General features: G+C 41.0%; 1 protein-coding gene across 2 annotated transcripts; it reads left to right on the plus strand.

Moving 5' to 3' along the window:
* The first annotated feature begins 11,430 nt into the window (after positions 1-11,430).
* Positions 11,431-13,966, plus strand: LOC147881769 (putative indole-3-pyruvate monooxygenase YUCCA5). Of its 2 annotated transcripts, none has more exons than XM_087401835.1 (4): positions 11,431-12,533; positions 12,935-13,183; positions 13,337-13,459; positions 13,549-13,966. In XM_087401835.1, exons 1-4 carry the CDS (start codon positions 11,865-11,867, stop codon positions 13,738-13,740), a joined length of 1,233 nt encoding a protein of 410 aa, XP_087257961.1. In that variant the 5' UTR covers positions 11,431-11,864; the 3' UTR covers positions 13,741-13,966. The 2 variants fall into 2 exon arrangements, with proteins under 2 accessions (XP_087257961.1, XP_087257962.1); XM_087401836.1 differs by having other exon boundaries at positions 13,386-13,459; positions 13,549-13,689.
* The last annotated feature ends 5,693 nt before the right edge of the window (positions 13,967-19,659 follow it).

Genomic DNA, 19,659 nt, shown 5'->3' on the forward strand with positions numbered 1-19,659 from the left:
GGGGGGTGAGTCGGTGTTTGAAGGGATTTAGGGGGGATTTAGGCTCGGGGTGTTTGGTGAAAGAGAGGGGATACAGGGGTTTGAGGAAATTTGGGGGATTTGGGAGTTCGGGTGTTTGATTTGACTTGGGGGGATGGTTGTGGATGTGTGCAAGTGGAGAGGATGAGAAGTGACAGCTCATCGGATAGGGGGCCACCTCCTGGGAATTTGGACTGGCTTCGTGAGAGATTGCCTTAAACTTGCATGCATTGCAAGCAAGGGGTTCATCATTAGCGCCGTATTGTCATGTGCCACTTGTAGATGTATGGAGAGGTGCCACCAAAAGAGGATGTAGGTCGACATGCTAGTGCATCATCAGTAAACCAATGATATTTGAATGATTCATGGATATTTACATTGCTTGTCCTTGTTGCATGCACTAACCATGTGTCATTATATTATACAAGATGAGGAGAGTGGTGAGGGAGCACATACACCACCACCACAGTTCGATCAAGATGATCTTGAGGATGATCCTCTAGAGGAGGATGAGGGTATGGCAAACATGATGGATTCTTTTTTTTGAGGCACCACAGGAGATGGGGGTGAGATGTCTGAGCATGAGACCATGATGTGAGATTTGGCATCAACACTGTTGTATGATGGTGCGAGGATGTCAAAACTATGAGCTTGCCTGTCGATATTGAATTTGCAGACAAAGCATGGATGGTCAGACACAAGTGTCTTAGCCTTGATGAGGTTTGGAGCCTTGATCTTAGTATCTCGTTAAATAGGTTAGTGTACATAAAAATGCTTGAATAGAAAATTATAATTTAGCAAAAAAACCAAGAGGGGTAGCCCACACTCTTAACAAATGTAACGGGGGGTATTGCATACCCTTAGACAATAATTTAAAAGCACCTTATGAATAAATGTTAGTATATATAAGCAAATGAATTAATTACCATTAAAATAAATGAATGCAAATTTAAGATAGTTTAAATGAATAATTGGAGACAAATATAATTTTAATCTAAAGCAAGTATGTATATATTAATCTAAAGTAAATTAATATAGATTCTAGTAAAGCATTCAATTGATTCGTTAAGTAAAGCATGAAGGTAAAAATCAATTTTATAAGTAAAGTGCAAGCAAGTAAAAATTTCTTCTTGTCATTAATAAACGTGAAAGGCATAAGAGAAAAAGTGAATAAATTGAATGAATAAATTACAATGAATAAAGTAAATGAAACGCTCCATAGATACAAGTAAAAGGGCCAAGATGATAGAGGTGTTAAGCCACTAATATATTAATTGAAAATGATAAAATAAACAATTAGAAAAATGATGTAAGCCAGAAAAAGTTACATAAAGCATCCTAAGAAAGTGTAAAGCTAGAAAATTATACTATAATTTATAATCTAGAACCATCATACATAGCAAATAGATCAAGTAACAAATGAGCAAAAAAGGGGGGGTTATACTTAGAGGGGGTAAAATGGCCATCATTATCTCTATAAGCAATTGCTTTTTCAATATTAAATAATCAAGGGGCAAGCTTAAAACCAGAGTCAACCATAAGGTTGACTCATTGAAAAATCGACAAACCACAGCGAGCAGCGAATGAATTATTGCATGTTACATAAGTTTTTCTAAGTACTCAAGAAACCGGTAGAAACTTTAAAAAGGCAACCATGAAGGAATCGCACGTAAAAACCATGAGGCTGGAAGGACTGCCGCGTTGAAAGGCAAGCAACAGTGTAGAAGAGGACGCAAGCCAAGAAACCAGTGTAAGGAGGCAGATAGAGCTCAAGCAAGAGCAAACTGAACAATGCGTAGAGAAGAAGGCCAGGACGACGCCATCAAAACAGACGACGCCACCGAGCTACAGAGATGGCTGGGGAGGTGAGCCCAGACAGAAGGACGTAAGGTAGTGGAGCACAAGATGGGCAACAATGTATCAAGGAAATAGCCCGAGAGACAGGAGGCAAAAGGGGATAAGGCGATGAAGAGGTCAACACGAGCCGTGAGAGAGCAATATACCTGTGAGTTTGAAGGGTAAACAACGACCTGCGAGTTTGAAGAAGCGGGGCGAAGTAAAATCAACAAAGTTGGGAGCTTCAGGGCGGAAGAGTCGAAGGAGTGAACGTCCCAATAGGGGCGCACTATAGAAAGAACCCATTATCAAAACGTCCAAACAAGAAAGGGTACCCATACGTGCATGGTGGTCAATCCACTGGTAGGAAAGAATAGGCAGCATGGCGCCAAGACGAGGGTGAGTGGTCAGGAATGCGGGGTCGTAACATGCATGGGAATGGAAAATCAAGAGATACATGTGCACGTGGGAAATGAAGAGTTGGATTGGGCATATCTAAGGCTCTTATGCAAGGGATAATTAGAATAAGGGCACATATAAGGGCACCATTGTGAACAAAAGTTTCAAGATGAGGGCTGGCACATAGGCAAGGGGGGTATGGGTGGTGCAATGCGGGGTTTCCTAAGTTTTTAAGAGTTTGAAGGGGTGAGTAGTCTAGAGAGTGAAGGGGGGAAAAAAGAAGGGGTTTTGAGGGGGGTTTATGCGGGGGGTATGCTTAAAAGTGTAAGGGTAAAAGAGGCAAAGCCTGGGTAGGTATGTGCATTAGATTGCACGTATAACCAAGGGGGGCAAAAAAAGAAGTTACTTTCATTAGAACAACCACAACGAAAAAAATGTCATTAAATTATGTAAATTGTCATTCAATTAAATTTATGCTTACTGTTTTTTAATTTATTCATAAATATGCAAAGTGTCCTTAAATTAGCTTAATAACTTATTAAAGTCACAATCTCTTCAGATTCTTGGGAAGTGTGGAAGTGTGGAAGTGTGTGTGTGTGTGTGTGTGTGGAATTAGTTGGAATTGCTTAGGGGTTGGGCAAAAGAGGGTAAGAGCACGTGGGAGGGAGATAACCATTTAAAAATGCACCAATCAACAAGGGGGAGATCCCAAAACTAGGGGGGTCAAATGCATAGGGGATGATGTGGATGCATAGGGGGAGGAAGGGGGAATTTTTATATTAATAATAACACATTATTTTCTAACAATAGTTCCAATTGGGTTAGTTTGTGTGTGTTTTAAATCTTGGGCATATATAATTATATAGAGAAATGGGATGAGTGTGCTTGTGTAACAAATTGCATCATAAAAAGTGGTTGGTTATTATGTGCAAGTGTAAGTGGGGGGGGGGGTTGTGAATGAGTAGGTGGGTGGGTGTGTGTATATGTGTGTGAGTCTAAATGTGATAGTGTCAGAGAAATGTGTGTGTGTGTGTGTGTGTGTGTGTGTTTGCATGATTAATTAATAAATGAAAGTTTTTTGGAAGCTTATTTTGATCATAAATGACATTTCAAGATCATGAATAATGAATTATGAAGTTAGAGAAAAGCTTACATTTAAACTTTTGAAAAACATATAGAAGTGAGCAACACACTTCTTGATTAAGTATACTCTTGGACCACCTCCTTCTAGTTTGCACAATAGAAGTGAGTAACACACTTCTTGATACTCTTGGACCACCTCCTTCTAGTTTGCACAATTCAAGAGCCTCTCCATATCCTTGAACTCTAATATAAATTTCATGCCTTCAAGAACATGAACAAATCATTAGCATTTCAAAAGAATAACATAGGTAAGAATAAGTAGTTTGAAATTTTCATATAAATTAGAGGTACTCACTATTGGTATTTTAGGGGTCACCTCTCCACCTCTAAGCTCCCACATGATGAGGATATGAAGGACGTGTTTTAGCAACAAAAGAATGGATAGAGAGTTACCACCTGGACAAAGAGGAAAGTTGCCATGGGGTTAGATCAAAGGGTTGTAGTAGGGTTGCAACATGGGAAATATCATTATGCTACATCTGAACAAGAGATGCATCTACATGGAAGTATAGTCTATAGGGAAATAGACTAAGCTAGCCTAGGATTAGACTAGTCCGCATGTCTATAAACTCTAAGTTGGCCAATTTATAGTGCATTCTAGCTCTATAAAAAGGGATCCTAGAGAGGTAGATCTCATTCTATTTGTGCCTCATAGTTTTGCTATAATTCTGGAAATAACAAGGGTCCAATAAGCAGTAAGCTTTGAGCCTGAATATTGGTTCCAGACATGAGTAGAAAGGAGATCAAAGACTAGGATACCAAAAATTTCTCACCAGTGGTTGCAGATGAAAGCATCAAGGAAGGCTATAGTAAGGGCATCTACTCAACTCACTAATGCTCTTAGAGAGCATGACTAGGATACCAACAATTTCTCACCAGTGGTTGTGGATGGAAGAATCAAAGAAGGCTACAGTAAGGGCATCTATTAATCTCACTAAAGCTCTTAGAGAGCGTGGAGGATGACATAGTTTTGGAATTGTTGGGATGAGGTAGGAGAGGTAGGGGCCAATAGCTTTGTGGTGCCAGGGTACACATCTAGGTAGTACCTTTAACTTCTAGGTAGTGGCACACTAATCATATCTTTGTACAAGGTCTTGTCCATCTTTGGAGAAATAGATATTTTATAGTTTCTACTCTTATGTGCGTAGTTCAATAATTTTCTGCATGTACCTAAAGGGGACCTATAGTCACTTTGTGTGCATGAATAAGAAAGGAGTGAGTTTGAGTTAGCAATGTGTGATTTCTAGGCTACAATTGTGGGAGTGTTAGCTATAGCAAGCAATCTCCATCCATATTTCCTAGCACATATGAACTCAATTTGCATTTCTTCCAATGAAATTGAAGTAGATATTGTAACTCTCTATCAATCTTGATTGTATCATAGTTCAATAATTGTCTGCATGTACCTAAAGGGGACCTATAGTCACTTTGTGTGCATGAATAAGAAAGGAGTGAGTTTGAGTTAGCAATGTGTGATTTCTAGGCTACAATTGTGGGAGTGTTAGCTATAGCAAACAATCTCCATCCATATTTCCTAGCACATATGAACTCAATTTGCATTTCTTCCAATGAAATTGAAGTAGATATTGTAACTCTCTATCAATCCTGATTATATAATATTTTCATCCTTGATTCTTTGCATTCCTTTCCATGGGGGAGGCTCCATGTCCTTTGGCAATGACTTCACATGCACAATCTCTTTGCTCTTGGTCTCTGGCAAGAGAAGGTTCAATACAAGCACTTGCTTTCTATTGGTCTTTTACTTTCTAACTCTTGCCACTTTTTCAAAATTCTATCAGAAAGCAAGCTCAACTAACATTTTTTATCCTCTCCAGATAGCTAATGTCCGTCATGTGTTGCAGAAATAAATGAAACTCCCCATAAGCATGCTTTACATAGACTCATCCACCAATGGGGAAGAATCTTCCTCTGAGAGCTTTGCCTAAACCTCCATAGAGGTGCCTAGAATTTCTTTGTATTCCTAATGCCTTTGCATTTAGGCATTCCTAATGCCTTAGAATTTCTTTGTATTCAAGCATTCCTAATGCCTTGAAATTTCTCCAACATAATTTTACATAGAGATGACGATGTGATTTGGATCCTACTAAACCTCAAATCTCAAACAGAAATGCATATTAAGTCCAAGGCATGTCATTTCAAACTATCTGCTCAACGTCTTCTACATTAGAGAGATCTTGATTTCATGGTTTCCTCTAATGATAAGGTCATTCGCATAAAGGATAACCACAGTATACTTGCTTTGCTCAACAAGAACATATAAAGTAGCACTTGAGGCTCATCTAATAAAATAGTACTCACAAAGTAAGTATTAATCCATTGGTATCGAGCACATGGGGCTTATTTCAGCCTATAAAGTGTCTTCCTAAGTGTACAAGATTCGCCCTTTGAACCATGGATCTCAAAACCTAGTGGTTTTCTCACATACACCTCATCTTTGAGAATTTCATTCAAAAAGTAATACTTGGCATCTACAAGACTGGCCACCCTTCTTGCATTGCTAAGGCCAAGGCCATGCGAAATGTGGCTAACCTAGCTATGGGGGCGAATCATGTCTCTTGATAGTCAAATCCTTCAACTTGTGCAAATGAGTTTTCTACAAGACAAGACTTGTATTTATCCAATGAGACATCAGATTTGTACTTTGCTTTGTATACATACTTGGTCTTGTACTTGCTCAATGAGCCATTAGATTTGTACCTGGTTTGATCTACTCACTTGTGCCAATGACCTTGCATTTTTGTGGACAATCAACAAGGTCCCAAGTGTTGTTATTCATGATGGAACCATACTTTGACTTCATAGATTCCATCCAATTCAAGTCACATGCTTGCACTTTTGCAAGACTTATGGGTGCATCCACCTTCATTAATTTGGCCATTAGTGCATAGTTGAATATGTAAGCTTGGGCCTTTTGATACTCCTTTAGTCTCTTTGAACAATGATGGTTCTGATGGTGCATCCTCAATGACGAGGTTCTTGCTACCCAAATACTGATTCAACCGCTTAGGTAATGGCATTTGCCTTCATGGTTTTGTAGGCTCATCACCTTTGTCTTCTTTAGGACTCCCATCCACCTTGTGGCCTAAAGGTCTATTGCTATCACTGAGGTTGCACCACAAACACCGCATCCTTCCTCACATCCTTCCTTTTTTATTATATCCTATGGAGACACAACTCTGGCTCTTTGGCTCCGACTTAGTTATTGATACATGTGGCACATGCACATAGTAACTAGTCACTTCCATAAGTTTTGAAATGGAGATTAAATCTTACTACACTAAGTGCATTGAGTCATCCCCTTCTTGCTTTTTTGTAGCTTTGGTTTGAGAATGTACACTATTGTGTTGCACGCTTTGTTCCAAAACGTACTTGCAAGATTATTTATTGTGATCATACTCCTTTCTATTTTGTAGATGACATGATTTTTGCATTTTGTTACTCCATTTTCTGTTGTGATATATGGGGACGAAGGTTCTGCCACTTTGATTATATGCCTCTTGCAGTAGATTGTGTTTATTTAATGTGAAGTCTTCACCTCCATCTGATCTCAACATCTTGATATTCTTGCCTAATTCATTCTCAACTATTACATGCTATTTTTTGGATTTTCCAAAGGACTCATCCTTTGTATTCAAGAAATATATCTCCAAACCACATCTTTCTATTGTAGTCAACAATGATCAATTTCATGAAGTAGAAAGAACAATCCAATGTGTTCACATTTGTCCTCCTATAGAGGTTCATGTAGATGATGTATAAAGGATACTATGATCTCCTTTCTTCTTTTCAAGATGGTTGTATATGCTTCTTTCCCATCATACAAGCTTCACATAGATCTAGCAAATCTGTTAGTACTCGTAGGTCTACCACCATGATAGTTTTTTGCATCTCTCTTAATGTAATGAGTCCTTGATGAAAAAACCTATCATGCCATGTCCTACGTGTTCCCACATTGGTATGAGCAGTGTAAGCCAAAAGTTTGTAGATATTATTGTACTGTGTGACCCTTCCAAGAACTATGACATTGAGCATGATGCATCCTATATTCCTGCACCATTGTTGTCAAAGAGAACTTTGAGATCATGATCGATGATAGCCCTAGTAGAAAACAAATTCCTCTTGATGATTGGCACATATGAGACATGTGACAAATTCTTATTAATCCCGCTAGACATGAGAGAAATAGTACCCCTAACTTTGGTTTGGCATCTTCCATTGCTTTTTACTACTACCACAGAGGTGTATCAACCTTTGTGCCTAGTCATGTGTCGATAGACATAGAAGTAGGTGGTCAAAGTGGCAGATAGAACAAGGTGGAGTATGCATAGACAAACCATTTATAAGGAGTGCTGGTGACTTATAGTAAGCTAGGCCTAGCGAGAAGTAGCCAAAGCCTAAGGAAGCTATATTGACAAGAGAGATTAGAACCTCTTCGATAGCTGAGAAGATGTAAAAGGTTTCAACAAAGCCCAAAGTATGAGCAAAGAGTTTTGAGCCTTTTGCCTATCTTTCTTTATAAATATGAGTCTTTCTTGTCGAGTGTCTATGCCCTCTTTCTTTTGCATTATTTTCCTACAAGTTAGAGAGCTACAATTGTATGAGCAATGATATGTCAAATACACACTAGTGCTCTTGTTGACAATCATAGCTCATTACAATAATTTTGGCCTATATTTAATTGATTAAAATCCAACCTATGTATTGCATTGAATTTTAATTTAGTTAATTCAAGTCCAAACATTGCATGGAATAAAATACAAACTTGTATTTTGATCAATTCAGAATGTGCTTATTGAAATAATGAGAGGCTTGCTATAGAAATTGATGAAAATTTATTTTTAAATGAATGTTCTATCACCTAAAGATTGCTCATTATCAAATTTCAACTAGCACACAATACTGGATAATAGTTCAACCTAGCCAGTGCATTGGTGGATATTGATGTACATGACTAGTTGATTTCTACACAATACACTAACCTAAATGATGATAATATTTTCTAATATACATATTAGATTATTCATATGTTCAAGTTGCTACTACAAATAATGGCTACACCCAATCATTCTATAGAATTGTTATCTTTTATATACATGTTGCACCTCAATTTGAGTGCCCATTTTTAAGGATTGCCTTATCTTCCATGTGACTCAATACCCACACCTATAAGTTCTTGGCATCCTTGGCCTCATTGTTTTTATGACGATGAGTTGATCATCTTCTTTTGCTTAGGAATTACAAGTATTCAAAAGGTTTATGCCTCTTTGAGGGACAATCATTACTTAATTGTTATTTAGGCCTTGGTGAAATTTAATCGACAAGGATCATACTCCTGTGTGTACACATACAACACAATTTAGGGATGGTTTTGTGGACTTGGGGAATGATTTTGTACACTCATCTTGACACGCACACGCTTTTGAGCAAGATGCCTTTCATTTGAAGCCTGCTCCTTATGTCCTTGTCATGCATATAAGAACAATGAATGCATAATGTTATAGTGGGGTACTATGCAATTATGACAAAGGATGTAGCATGTAAAAGGGGACCTTTATCACAAAAATCGAAAGCCTCAAAGGTGCACGACAGAGAGAGAGAGAGAGAGAGAGAGAGAGAGAGAGAGAGAGAGAGAGAGAGCACTTATGCTTCTAGTTAACAACTATTTTCCATGTTGGATTATCTCATGACCCAAGTATATATATATATTGAATGTAAAGAGCACTGAAGCTAAGGTTATCATGTTGAATTTAAAAGTAACTTGGACTCCTTTTCTAGTATGTGGTCATCAAGCAAAGAAGAGCATTCATTAAACATCATAGAGTATGTTTAAGGAGTGTGTGTCATTGTACTTGTGTGACTTTTTAGAAAGAGCTTGAGCTTAAGCTTAAGGACATTTGAGAATAAATGTGCATCAAGAGGAAGATATGAGGGAAAGGGCTTCTCTAACCCTTTCCCTAGAATGAACTCGACGAGTGGAGATGGCTATGCCCCCTAGATTTTGGGGAAAGAGTGATTCTGACTCTTCCTCGAATGTCAAGGTGAAAGGGGGGTCTTCAAAGACAGCGACAACATGATAATTCTCCATGCAACAACTAGTTTTAAGGCTTCCAACAGAGACACAAGAGACATTGGTTTTTGGTGGCCTCATTTGAGTCAAGACGAAATGAAAGATGATCTTTTTGTGATAGCGACTCATAGGTTGCTAGATGGTGATTTCCAGTTCGGTAGAAGGCGAAGATCAAAACAACCATAATTTCTCTTGGGTCGAGTAAGCCTTGATATAGGTCGGAGATTCAGGCACTACCTAGGGGAATAATATATGAGAGAGAGAGAGAGAGAGAGAGAGAGAGAGAGAGAGAGAGAGAGAGAGAGAGAGAGAGTCTACTCTTTAGTAAAAACAATGCCAAGTAGGCAATAAAGTAGATGCAAAATTGATTTGAGGATAGAACACACACACACACACACACACACGTGTTTAGAAGATCACAACACGATACCAGAGAGAGAGGGGGGGGCAGCACAATGCGAGTGTATAGTAGTTGTTTTTGATTCACACGTGAGAATGGAGGGTGGTGGTGGCCCTTAGTGCATCTTGGTGCCCAAATGAATCCATGGATTTTTGTATGACTCTCGAGCTACTACATTCATCGAGAACAGTGCACATCTCTTAGTGCCAGTGCAGCCTAAATGCACTGCACAGCCATCTGCCTTCGTGGGTGTGCCGAGAGTGGCATCGCATGTGAAATAGGAATGCTCTTGAGAGTGTGTCAGGGACTTTACAGACCAAGCCCTCGCCTGCCCAAGTCTCTCTTTTTTCCCTTCTGGCGAGCGAGGATTATTACACATCATTTTAAAGGTTACAATGTCCATGGCAAGGTGTTGTGGGTTCAAGCCCAACCAACCGCAATGCAACAATGTAAAGCCCCTACCCATGCGCTAGGCCGGGAGTCCTGGCTACCCAAATTTGTGCACCCACTATGTTTGGCAGATCCAATAATCTTTCTCATTGTGGCACCAAGCCGCGGTATGAGAGAGGCTTGAGAGGGACTAGGGCAATGTGGACACTAGAAAGGGTCTCAAACTTTTTTATTGAAGAGGTCTACTCAAATATTACTCAAACACCACCAAACGAAGTTTCATACAAAACGCTCTGCAAACGAGCTCTGGCAACTTCATCCGACCAACTGGCCGCTAACCTGGATAGTAGCATCCATAATAGCTTGCTTACTGGACAAAGAAAAACCAGCATTCCTACTAACCGAAGCCTCATATCTGGCTACCCAAATCCTATGTAGTATCGCGTATATGATAATGTTCCATTGTTCAGTTCTATCCGCTCCTAGATCCGTGCCAAACATAGCAGCTCCCTTGGATATGAACTCCAAACCCAGCACAGAGTGTTCGAACAATGCTCCACACATTCCTCACCCACGGGCACCCCCAAAATAGGTGTGTAATGGTTTCAGCAAAGGATCTACAGATCTTACATCTATCATCCACCTCTAGCCAAGGGACATGGTTGCCAACGCGGAAGTGGCCACCCACTATTCTCCACATAAAAAAGTTCACCTTGCTAAAGGGGGTAGCTTTTCAGGCCCGTTCTACTTATTAGGGACGAGTTTGGTGCGTGTGAAAAGCGTGTGAAATTAAGGAAAGAGGGGGGGGGGGGCGGGGCCGCGAAGGTAAAGGCGCGTGCTTACAATTTAAGTGGCATGCCACGCGTGCTTACAATTTAAGTGACATGGTGGCAGGCTGAGCCAAAACGGCTAATGATGGGCTTATAAATGGCCTCATCATTGGTGTCTACTAAATACCAAGGAAACGTATCTCGTTAGGAGGCGGCGCCGGATGGCGAAACAAAGGGCGGCCAAAACTGGCGGCGACGCCAAATTGGCAAAGCTACGCCGCCTCATCTTCTTAAAGCGTTCGTCCCTCCCACTCTTTATTCCCCTTCCAGCCACTCCTCCACCACCCTTTGCCTCTCGACACAACGTTCTCTTCGGTATACCCACCTTACCTGTCCGCCATCTCCACCTTCTTCTTCTCCTTCCCCTTCCCTCCCTCCCCCCACACCTCCCCTCAACTTCCAAGCTCTCCTTCCAGTCCCCAGCTCCTTCCTAGCTTCCTAGCCTTTTTTCCCCTCATAGAGCCTTCTTTCCCCTCATAGCTTCCACCTCTTGCTCCCCCTCCATCTCTCAGTCTTCCTCTTTCATCCACCTTTGAGTCCTCATTCATCCCCCCCCTCCCACTCACCCCTTCTTATCACGCCACGTCTCCTTCCTTGCCCTTGCCTTCACGCCAATGAGGCTCCCCTCACCGCCTCCGACAACCCCTCTTCACGCCTTTTGAGCCTTGCCCCCCTTCCTCCCTACCTTCCGTACCGCCTTATCCTCGTCAGTTATCGTCCCTTCATGCCAACCGACTCTGCCTAATCTTTGCGGGTCTCCATGGATCCTCGCACCGCCTCTCCTGAAGTGGGAAAAAAGGAGGTTGAACGTGTGAATGGAGCATTAATCGTAGGTGCAGGACCTTCAGGAATGGCGACCGCAGCTTGCCTCCAGGAATGTAATATCCCCTATGTTCTCCTCGAGAGGTCGAATTGCATAGCTCACTTATGGCAGAAGCAAACCTATGATCGTCTTCACTTGCACATAGCGAAGCAGCACTGTGAGCTACCTCGACTACGGTTTCCAGAGTCCTACCCCACTTTCCTCAGTCGGAAACAATTTCTAGACTACTTGGAGGCCTACGCCGAGAAGTTCCATATCAAACCCCGCTTCAACGTAACGGTGCAACATGCAGAATATGACAAGGAACAGCAGGCATGGTGTGTAAGCACGACTAGCTCAGCTAACAACGACGATCCAGAGGCGTGCACTAGATATGTAGCCAAATGGCTGGTTGTTGCAACTGGTGAGAATGCTGAAGCAGTAGTTCCACAGCTTCCTGGGACATCTGACTTTAGAGGGACGAGCTTCCATTCCAGCCAGTATAAAAATGGTGAAGAATATGTCAATAAGAGAGTTCTAGTGGTTGGCTCTGGGAACGCTGGGATGGAGATTGCCTTAGATCTCTGTAACAGTGGGGCAAAAACCTCTATTGCAGTGAGAAGCCCCGTAAGTAGTCGATCGCTCGCGCGCTCTCTCTCTCGCTCTCTCGCACAGGAAGCCAACTTTATGTGGGACTGAAGTCAAGCTGTTTAGATTACTGTAGAGTGTACATGCTATAGCGTTGGTATCGTATCATGCGGCTGTCGCTGCTCTTATCGCTTTTGGTGCACGAATGTTCTTGAGTATCATCATAGAATTCGTTCCAAGCGTGTTTACACGTAGACCTCCCACGATCTGATAAATATCGCCCAGTGGTCTCTCACCAATCCGATGCCTTGCACATCAGCAAGGAACTTTCTCCTCTTTATTCTCTCTTTGAACACATATGAATAAACTCGTACTTTGTCACTGTAGATGTTTTGTCGTGTATAATCTTTTGCTCACTTATTCACCTCCTCTTTGTGCAGCTACACGTTCTGCCCAGACGGATTCTTGGGATGTCTACCTTCTCAGTTGCCATGAGCCTTACTAAAATATTCCCCATCTGGTTCGTAGACTATTTGCTTGTAACTTACAGCCAGTTCAAACTCGGGGGTACGTCTGTGTATGGCTTACGAAGGCCAAAAGTTGGCCCTCTAGAGTTGAAAAATAAAATGAGAAAGACCCCCATCCTTGATGTTGGCACGTTATCAAGGATTCAGAGTGGCCACATAAAGGTTAGTCTATTCCCATTATCGTCTTTTAAAGCTGGATTTGTTATAGAAACTGAGGTCCTTCGTTTCCTGATCTTTACAACGGGAGCTTGCCGCAGCCTCGTGCTCCGTACTATTTAGTAGGAAGTCCTTGAGCTTCTTGGCTTTACATACCAGGTGAAGCCGGGAGTGGAATGCTTAACAGCATCGGGGGCTCGCTTCGTAGACGGGACGACTGAGAGCTATGACGCAGTCATACTTGCTACCGGCTACAAGAGTGTTGTGCCCAGTTGGCTAGAAGTAAGTGGCTACTGAACGTTTAATTGTGCCTTGACATCTTCTCTCTTCACGTCGTCTCATCTGAACTCTAGTCATTGTTCTTCATGCAGGACGAGTGCGGTTTCTTCAACGACCAAGGTTTGCCGAGGTCTCCATCACAAAATTGGAAGGGTCAAAGGGGACTGTATGTCGCTGGCTTATCCGGAAAGGGTTTGCTTGGAGCGACCAACGATGCCCGACTGATAGCTGAGGATATAATGGAGTCTTACTTCTCAACTCCGTATTCTGATCTCGCATGCTAGTACGTTACTGCTCTTCAGCAGTATGGCACAGTCCAACATCCATTGAGCAGCTAAACTTATGGAGCTTGCAGCTCCAAGTTAGCACAGAACGGGAGCTACCATTCATTGTATCATACAATTTTGAAGAGAAAGCGGTGCCATCGCAAAAGAGACCAAGTTCAGTTTGCCCGAGGCAGATAGCATACTGAACTTGCTTCACAGAAGCATTGCAGCTAGGTTACGTAAAACGACCGAATATTTGATTCGTAATTAAAGCATGGTTGTTTCAATCACCTGACGCTCTTGCTCATTTTGTACGACGATCTGACGATGATCTATTGTTTCGAAGCGCAATTTCTTAACCTGAAGGTTGCTAATTACAGTAGCGTGAATTAACTTTACATTTCCGTATACGATGTAGGCTAAGAGGCTCTCATCTATGCGATATGTCATGTCTGTAGCCAGGCATGTGAGATTGTTTTGTGAAGCATGGGTAGAAAGAAAGGCCGTTCGACGTAGTGTTAAATGCGGATGATTGAATGAAGTAACGGCTAATATCAGGATGGTTGGCGTTGATGGGAAGGTAAAGACAATGGGAAGAAGCCTTCTTTGTCCTGTGTGAGGGCGAAACTCACGCTTTCAGGGAATAGACAAATGGTTGATGGACAAGAGCCGAGACCGCATAGATTGGGTGCGTGGCATCATGACACCAACAAATGTAAAAGTCGTCTTTAGTGGTAAATGTAAAAAAGGTCAGTCTTTGTGGAAGTCCACGTCTTGCACTTGGAGCGGGCATGTTTTTGGATGGAAAGGTAGCTCGAGACAAGATGATAATAGAGGTGTTGAAATTCCACCGAAGAACATTGCCTTGGTGGGGTTGTTGTTGGGGTGGGACGCGCTAGCATGAGAAGCAGGCTTGACTGAAAGACTCCCATAGGGACACCAAAAAGCGTTGTGAGCACGAAATGAAATGTGTGTTTGTGGGGACACACACAAAGCTAGCATGAATAACTTCCTAGGAGTAGACAATAGTGGAGGCTTGAGTTGAGCTTAAGTTAATCTAAGAGGTCACAATGACTACCTTATTATAGGAAGAACCATAATTTGTATGTTTAAGAGAGAAAGCTACCAAGAATTACTTGTAGGGGGATTCTTGATATTTTGAGAGATCTATGTTTATAATGTGTGCCCACGCGCGTGCATATGTGTGTGCGTGTGTGTGTGTGTGCATGAGAGAGAGAGACAGGGAGACAGAGAGAGAGAGAGAGAGAGAGTTCACCATATCTTATTGAGGCATCTTCGTTGTTTAGGAGAACTGCTTGATATTTCAATAATTTTTTTGAACATTTACAAAGTGCACATTTGCTCACCCCACCCCTAAACATTTTTTGAGATTTAAAATGGATGTGAAAATGATGCACTAGGAATAGTATTGAGGTTGAGGCCTTTTTGGAGGTAGAATGGAGGTAGTCTTTGATGGGATACTTATGAATTAGCTATGGACCTTTTAATGACATCACAAGTTCTTTAGAATAGACCAACTCCCCAAATTCAAAGAAAAAGCTTACCTAATGGGAAAATTGTGTGCATGTGTGGGCTATTGATCTTCATCATCTTTAGCACTACTTCTTGGGCTTATTATAGCAAAGTGTCAGTAATAAAACACAATCTCGAAGTTTCTACATGGATGGTTTGTGATGTCAAGAGAACTAATGAGAGAAACCTATTAGTTTTATACTTGTAATCTTTCCTAGAAACAATTTTGTACATTTTGAAAATTACCAAGCCTAGATGGAAGGAAAAGGTGGCCTGCATTGATAGTGAGAGCAAAGAAGGAAAAAAAGAGCTACTTGTCAAGAAGAACTCATTCCTAGAAACAATTTTGTACATTTTGAAAATTACCAAGCCTAGATGGAAGAAAAAGGTGGCCTGCATTGATAGTGAGAGCAAAGAAGGAAAAAAAGAGCTACTTGTCAAGAAGAAATCAGTAGGAGGTTTTGAAAGAGGGGGAAAGAAAAGGAGATTTCAAAAAAGTGCACAAACTCAAAGTTGATGGGCACACTATCACTAAATGAAGGTCAAGACAATATTGTGACATATACAATCATTCAAGCCACACAATTAAAAATGCTAGTTCAACAAAAACAAAAGGGTTTTCAAGATCAAAGAAGTAAAGAGGGATGGATAAAGACCCTATCAATTAGATAGACCAAAGGCAATGACAAAGAGGCACCAACTGTAGGCTTAGAGTCACATGATTGCCTCAAGAATCCAACGAAGTTGGCAAAGCTAAGAATTTGTTAATGAAGAAAAGACACCAGCCACCAACATAACCAAGGTATTGTGTTGACTCTTGGTTCTACTCACCCCTCAAGGGCAATTAACTTAGTGCTTGGTATCCTATGGGTGCACGGTGCTTTGTAGAAAGATGCCACTCTCTTGCACTCTAGTGATTGCTTGGAAAGCGTTCCTACCCAGCGCTTGGATGCAAAATTGTATTGATCTAATTGATAGGTTTGGGTTGTGCGGGTGAAACTATTTGAAGATGGGGTGAAAGAGTGTACAAAAATCCAATACAAGATTTGCAAGAAAATAAACAAATATGCCAATCACTTGTATTAAAAGAAGATGACCTCAGCCAATGCAAACATTTTGGGGGTTGCATAGACACCCTCACACCTCAGCTCGAGACGGAAGCTCTCACTCTGACAATAGGACCACTCAAAGTAAGGAGGTCCTCGCTTTGTTGCAACCAATATTTCTTATAGCTCACTAGTTCCTTTTTATTAGGCACTTCTATTATCCGCCTTCCTTAATCCTACCTAGGAACCTCTCTAGACTGCTACTTCTATTGGACCTCCTAGCTCCCTCCTAATTGCATCCTGCTGGTGATAGTCCTTGCCATCCAAAATTCTGCTACTTGGTGGTGCTTGCCACTTGGGTTCTTGTTGGAGTAATTAGGGTGCTGATTGAGTCTCGGTTGACTAGGGGTTGACATTTTGCCTCATCTCTTCTTCATTCATGTTTGCACAAATGTTGAACACTTAGGAACTAGCATATACAAGCCAAGGCTTCAAAAGTAGAAGATTCTCGAGCACCTGGGTATCAACATCGGTCTCTTTCTTTTACATCTGGATAAAGGATACTGAGGTTTTGCAGGTGGCAGATTAGTCAGAGGTGGAGTTGCAATATGCTCGAGAAAATGATTAACTCACCATGATGAGTGTGCCATTCCTCGTTGTTGCATGCTCTATCACTTGGACCATCCTTGGGGTAGTGAGACAAGTGTGCAAACTTATACTTGTAGCAACTGTGTTGCATATAAGAAATGTTGCCATAGACTGGTGTTCTTAGTTGCTATGATCTTGAGAAACATCTCAAATAGCCGGAGTTGTGCACCAAAATATTCAAGCAAGGTTGCTACAATTGGATGAGGCGAATCCGGATACTATTCAAATAAGCTCGTCGTTCAATCTTATAGATCGAAAGAGAAAATAAGGAGGCTAAAACGAAGCTAGAAAGAAGGATGCTAGTGAACAAATGTAAAAGGCAAATGCAAAGTGTAGAGGTCCATGCATCCAAAGTGCTCTCTTTAGCTTGCATGTTGCAATAGGTCGTATTGAGATTAGCACTATAATTAAATCAAATATAACTGCAATGTTGAGGTTCATGAACCCCATGTTGATCCCATAATACATCATAATTAGTTCACCATTAAGGCCTCCATGCCTTGTTGGGTGTTCAACGGTCTAACCTTGTTGCATGGAAGACTGAGGTATAAAAACCAATGTAACAGCTTTATTTGGCTACCATTGGAGATATATGGGATAAGTTGCCTTCAAGGTTAGCCAATTAAATTGTCCCATTGTCAAATACGTCAATAAGCTTATACAGTTTGTTTCATTCGAGCTTGGAACTGGTTTTGATAGAATCATGCTTGGCATTATACTACAAGACACGCATGCCTTTTATAAGATGCTTGGATACAATATGCTTGTCATGCCAAGATTTCCTTTGACATTGTTGGAGAGTGGGAGAGAATAGATGCATCATGACAAGAGGGAGCGAGAACACAAATGAGCAAAAAGAGTGTATGTTCTATTGATTGAGAGGGAAGCCTCACTTTTATCGAATGAGAGAGAGGGTGACCTAGATCATAGGCACCTCTCCTACATCAAAGGAGACAACTCCTCCATCATAGGGACTCCTACATCATAGGCAACTCCTCAAGTGGGGCCTTATACTACATGACCACCTGTGTCATGGTCCATAACACTAAGTGTGCTTCATTACACACACACACACATGCGAATACTACTAGAGCAAGCCTTTGATCACAATATCCCAACATACACACCCTCAAGGGTTTGCCTCATGCTATGTTAAGGCTACATCTAGTCACATAGTTTCACATGCCATCTCATGGTGGTAAAGGATAAATATATGGCTAGGATCTCATGGTAGCAAGGGTGACAAAGGGTCACGGTTTACAAAAATGGGATAGACCCCCCCAAATGGTTATCTCTCTTGCATGTACAAGGATTAGTCTTAGGGACCTAGTTTCTCATGTCTGCAAGAGGTACCATGGAGTCAAAGACATATCACATGGCCTACATCATATGGTAACCAAAGGTGATTTACAAAGACTATAAGGACTAAAACACATAACCATAACATTCTTTTTGGAGTACTACTCTAGGCAGAGAACCTCGAAATGGACTACATGACCAAGTGATGAAAAAGTTCAAAGATGTTGGATTTTAGAAGGTCCAAACTTCATCTTCCTCAAAATTTGTTTCTTCATTTGCTGACGCCACCACAAAATTGTTACTTTATTTGCTGATGTAGTTCTTTCTTCAACAATATTTGCCTTGACTTTGTTCTTCTCTTTGCAAAACTTCTCACTGTGATTGTATTTGCTACAATAAGTGCATGGATTGATCCTATAGCAATCTTTTTCAACATGATTGGTCTTTCCACAATACTTGCATGCTTTGTACTTGCCCTTTTATGAGAACTTGACTATAAGTGCTTGAGTTTGATCTTCTACCTTTCTTGATTTCTTCTTTCTCTCTTCTTCTTGTAGAGCACTGATGATGCTCTCTAATGTTGGCTAAGGAAGATTCTTCAAAGTAGTCACAACAATGTCAGTCAAAATCATGAGGCATACTCTCCAAGAACACAGCCATTGCATCATGATTCTTCAGTAAACTGAAGAATTGACTAAGGCCAACTACATCATAAGACTCCTCATAGTGTTCACATGAGCTACAATAGAGTCTCCATCCATCTTAGGCTCAAAGAACTTAATCTTCAAAGTCAATTTAGAGTTAAGGAGCTAGCACCAAATAGTACATCTAGCTTATGCCAAAGTACCACACCAAATATTTCAAAGATTGTGTCAAGCACATCCATGACAACTCAAAATGCTAGTATAGTAACAACTCAATAATAAGCGATGAACCGACATCAATCAAGTCACACAAGGACATGAAAGCTCACAATGCCAGTATAGTAACAAATAGTACCCTATACCAATTAGTTCACAAAAGGAGCAAATCCAAGAGATGATAGACCACCATGTTAGGGTTGAGGAACAAAAAGAGGTTTTGGACCAAGAGGCTTAGGAAATTGAGAGCAACATCATCTATGTAGGAGAGGCATCTAAAGACAAAGTGTAAGCTACAGCAAGAACATGCCAAATTTCTCCAAAAAGAATCAAAATAAGGAAACCAGACCAAAATGTGGAATCATGAGCAATTCTAAAAGAGATACTTGAGTCAATGGACCTCCTGTCGTGAACAATCCAAGCAACTAGTAACAAACACAAAAAAGGTGCAACCAAAAGGTAAGGATATCTTAATTGAAGGACTAAATTGATGAGCAACCAAAATAGTGAGGGAACTTAAAGGAAAGGACCCCACAACATTAGGAAAAACA

Source organism: Dipteris shenzhenensis, chromosome 30 (assembly GCF_047967505.1).
Source record: "Dipteris shenzhenensis isolate YYH24624 ecotype China chromosome 30, Dip_SZ_1.0, whole genome shotgun sequence".
NCBI lineage: Eukaryota > Viridiplantae > Streptophyta > Polypodiopsida > Gleicheniales > Dipteridaceae > Dipteris > Dipteris shenzhenensis.

Bases quoted from the DNA above. Each gene is read 5' to 3' on its own strand.
- LOC147881769 (XM_087401835.1), top strand. From the start codon at position 11,865: ATGGATCCTCGCACCGCCTCTCCTGAAGTGGGAAAAAAGGAGGTTGAA. The intron at 12,534-12,934 runs GTAAGTAGTCGA...CTCTTTGTGCAG, and splicing joins CTATTGCAGTGAGAAGCCCC to CTACACGTTCTGCCCAGACG. The intron at 13,184-13,336 runs GTTAGTCTATTC...TTTACATACCAG, and splicing joins TTCAGAGTGGCCACATAAAG to GTGAAGCCGGGAGTGGAATG.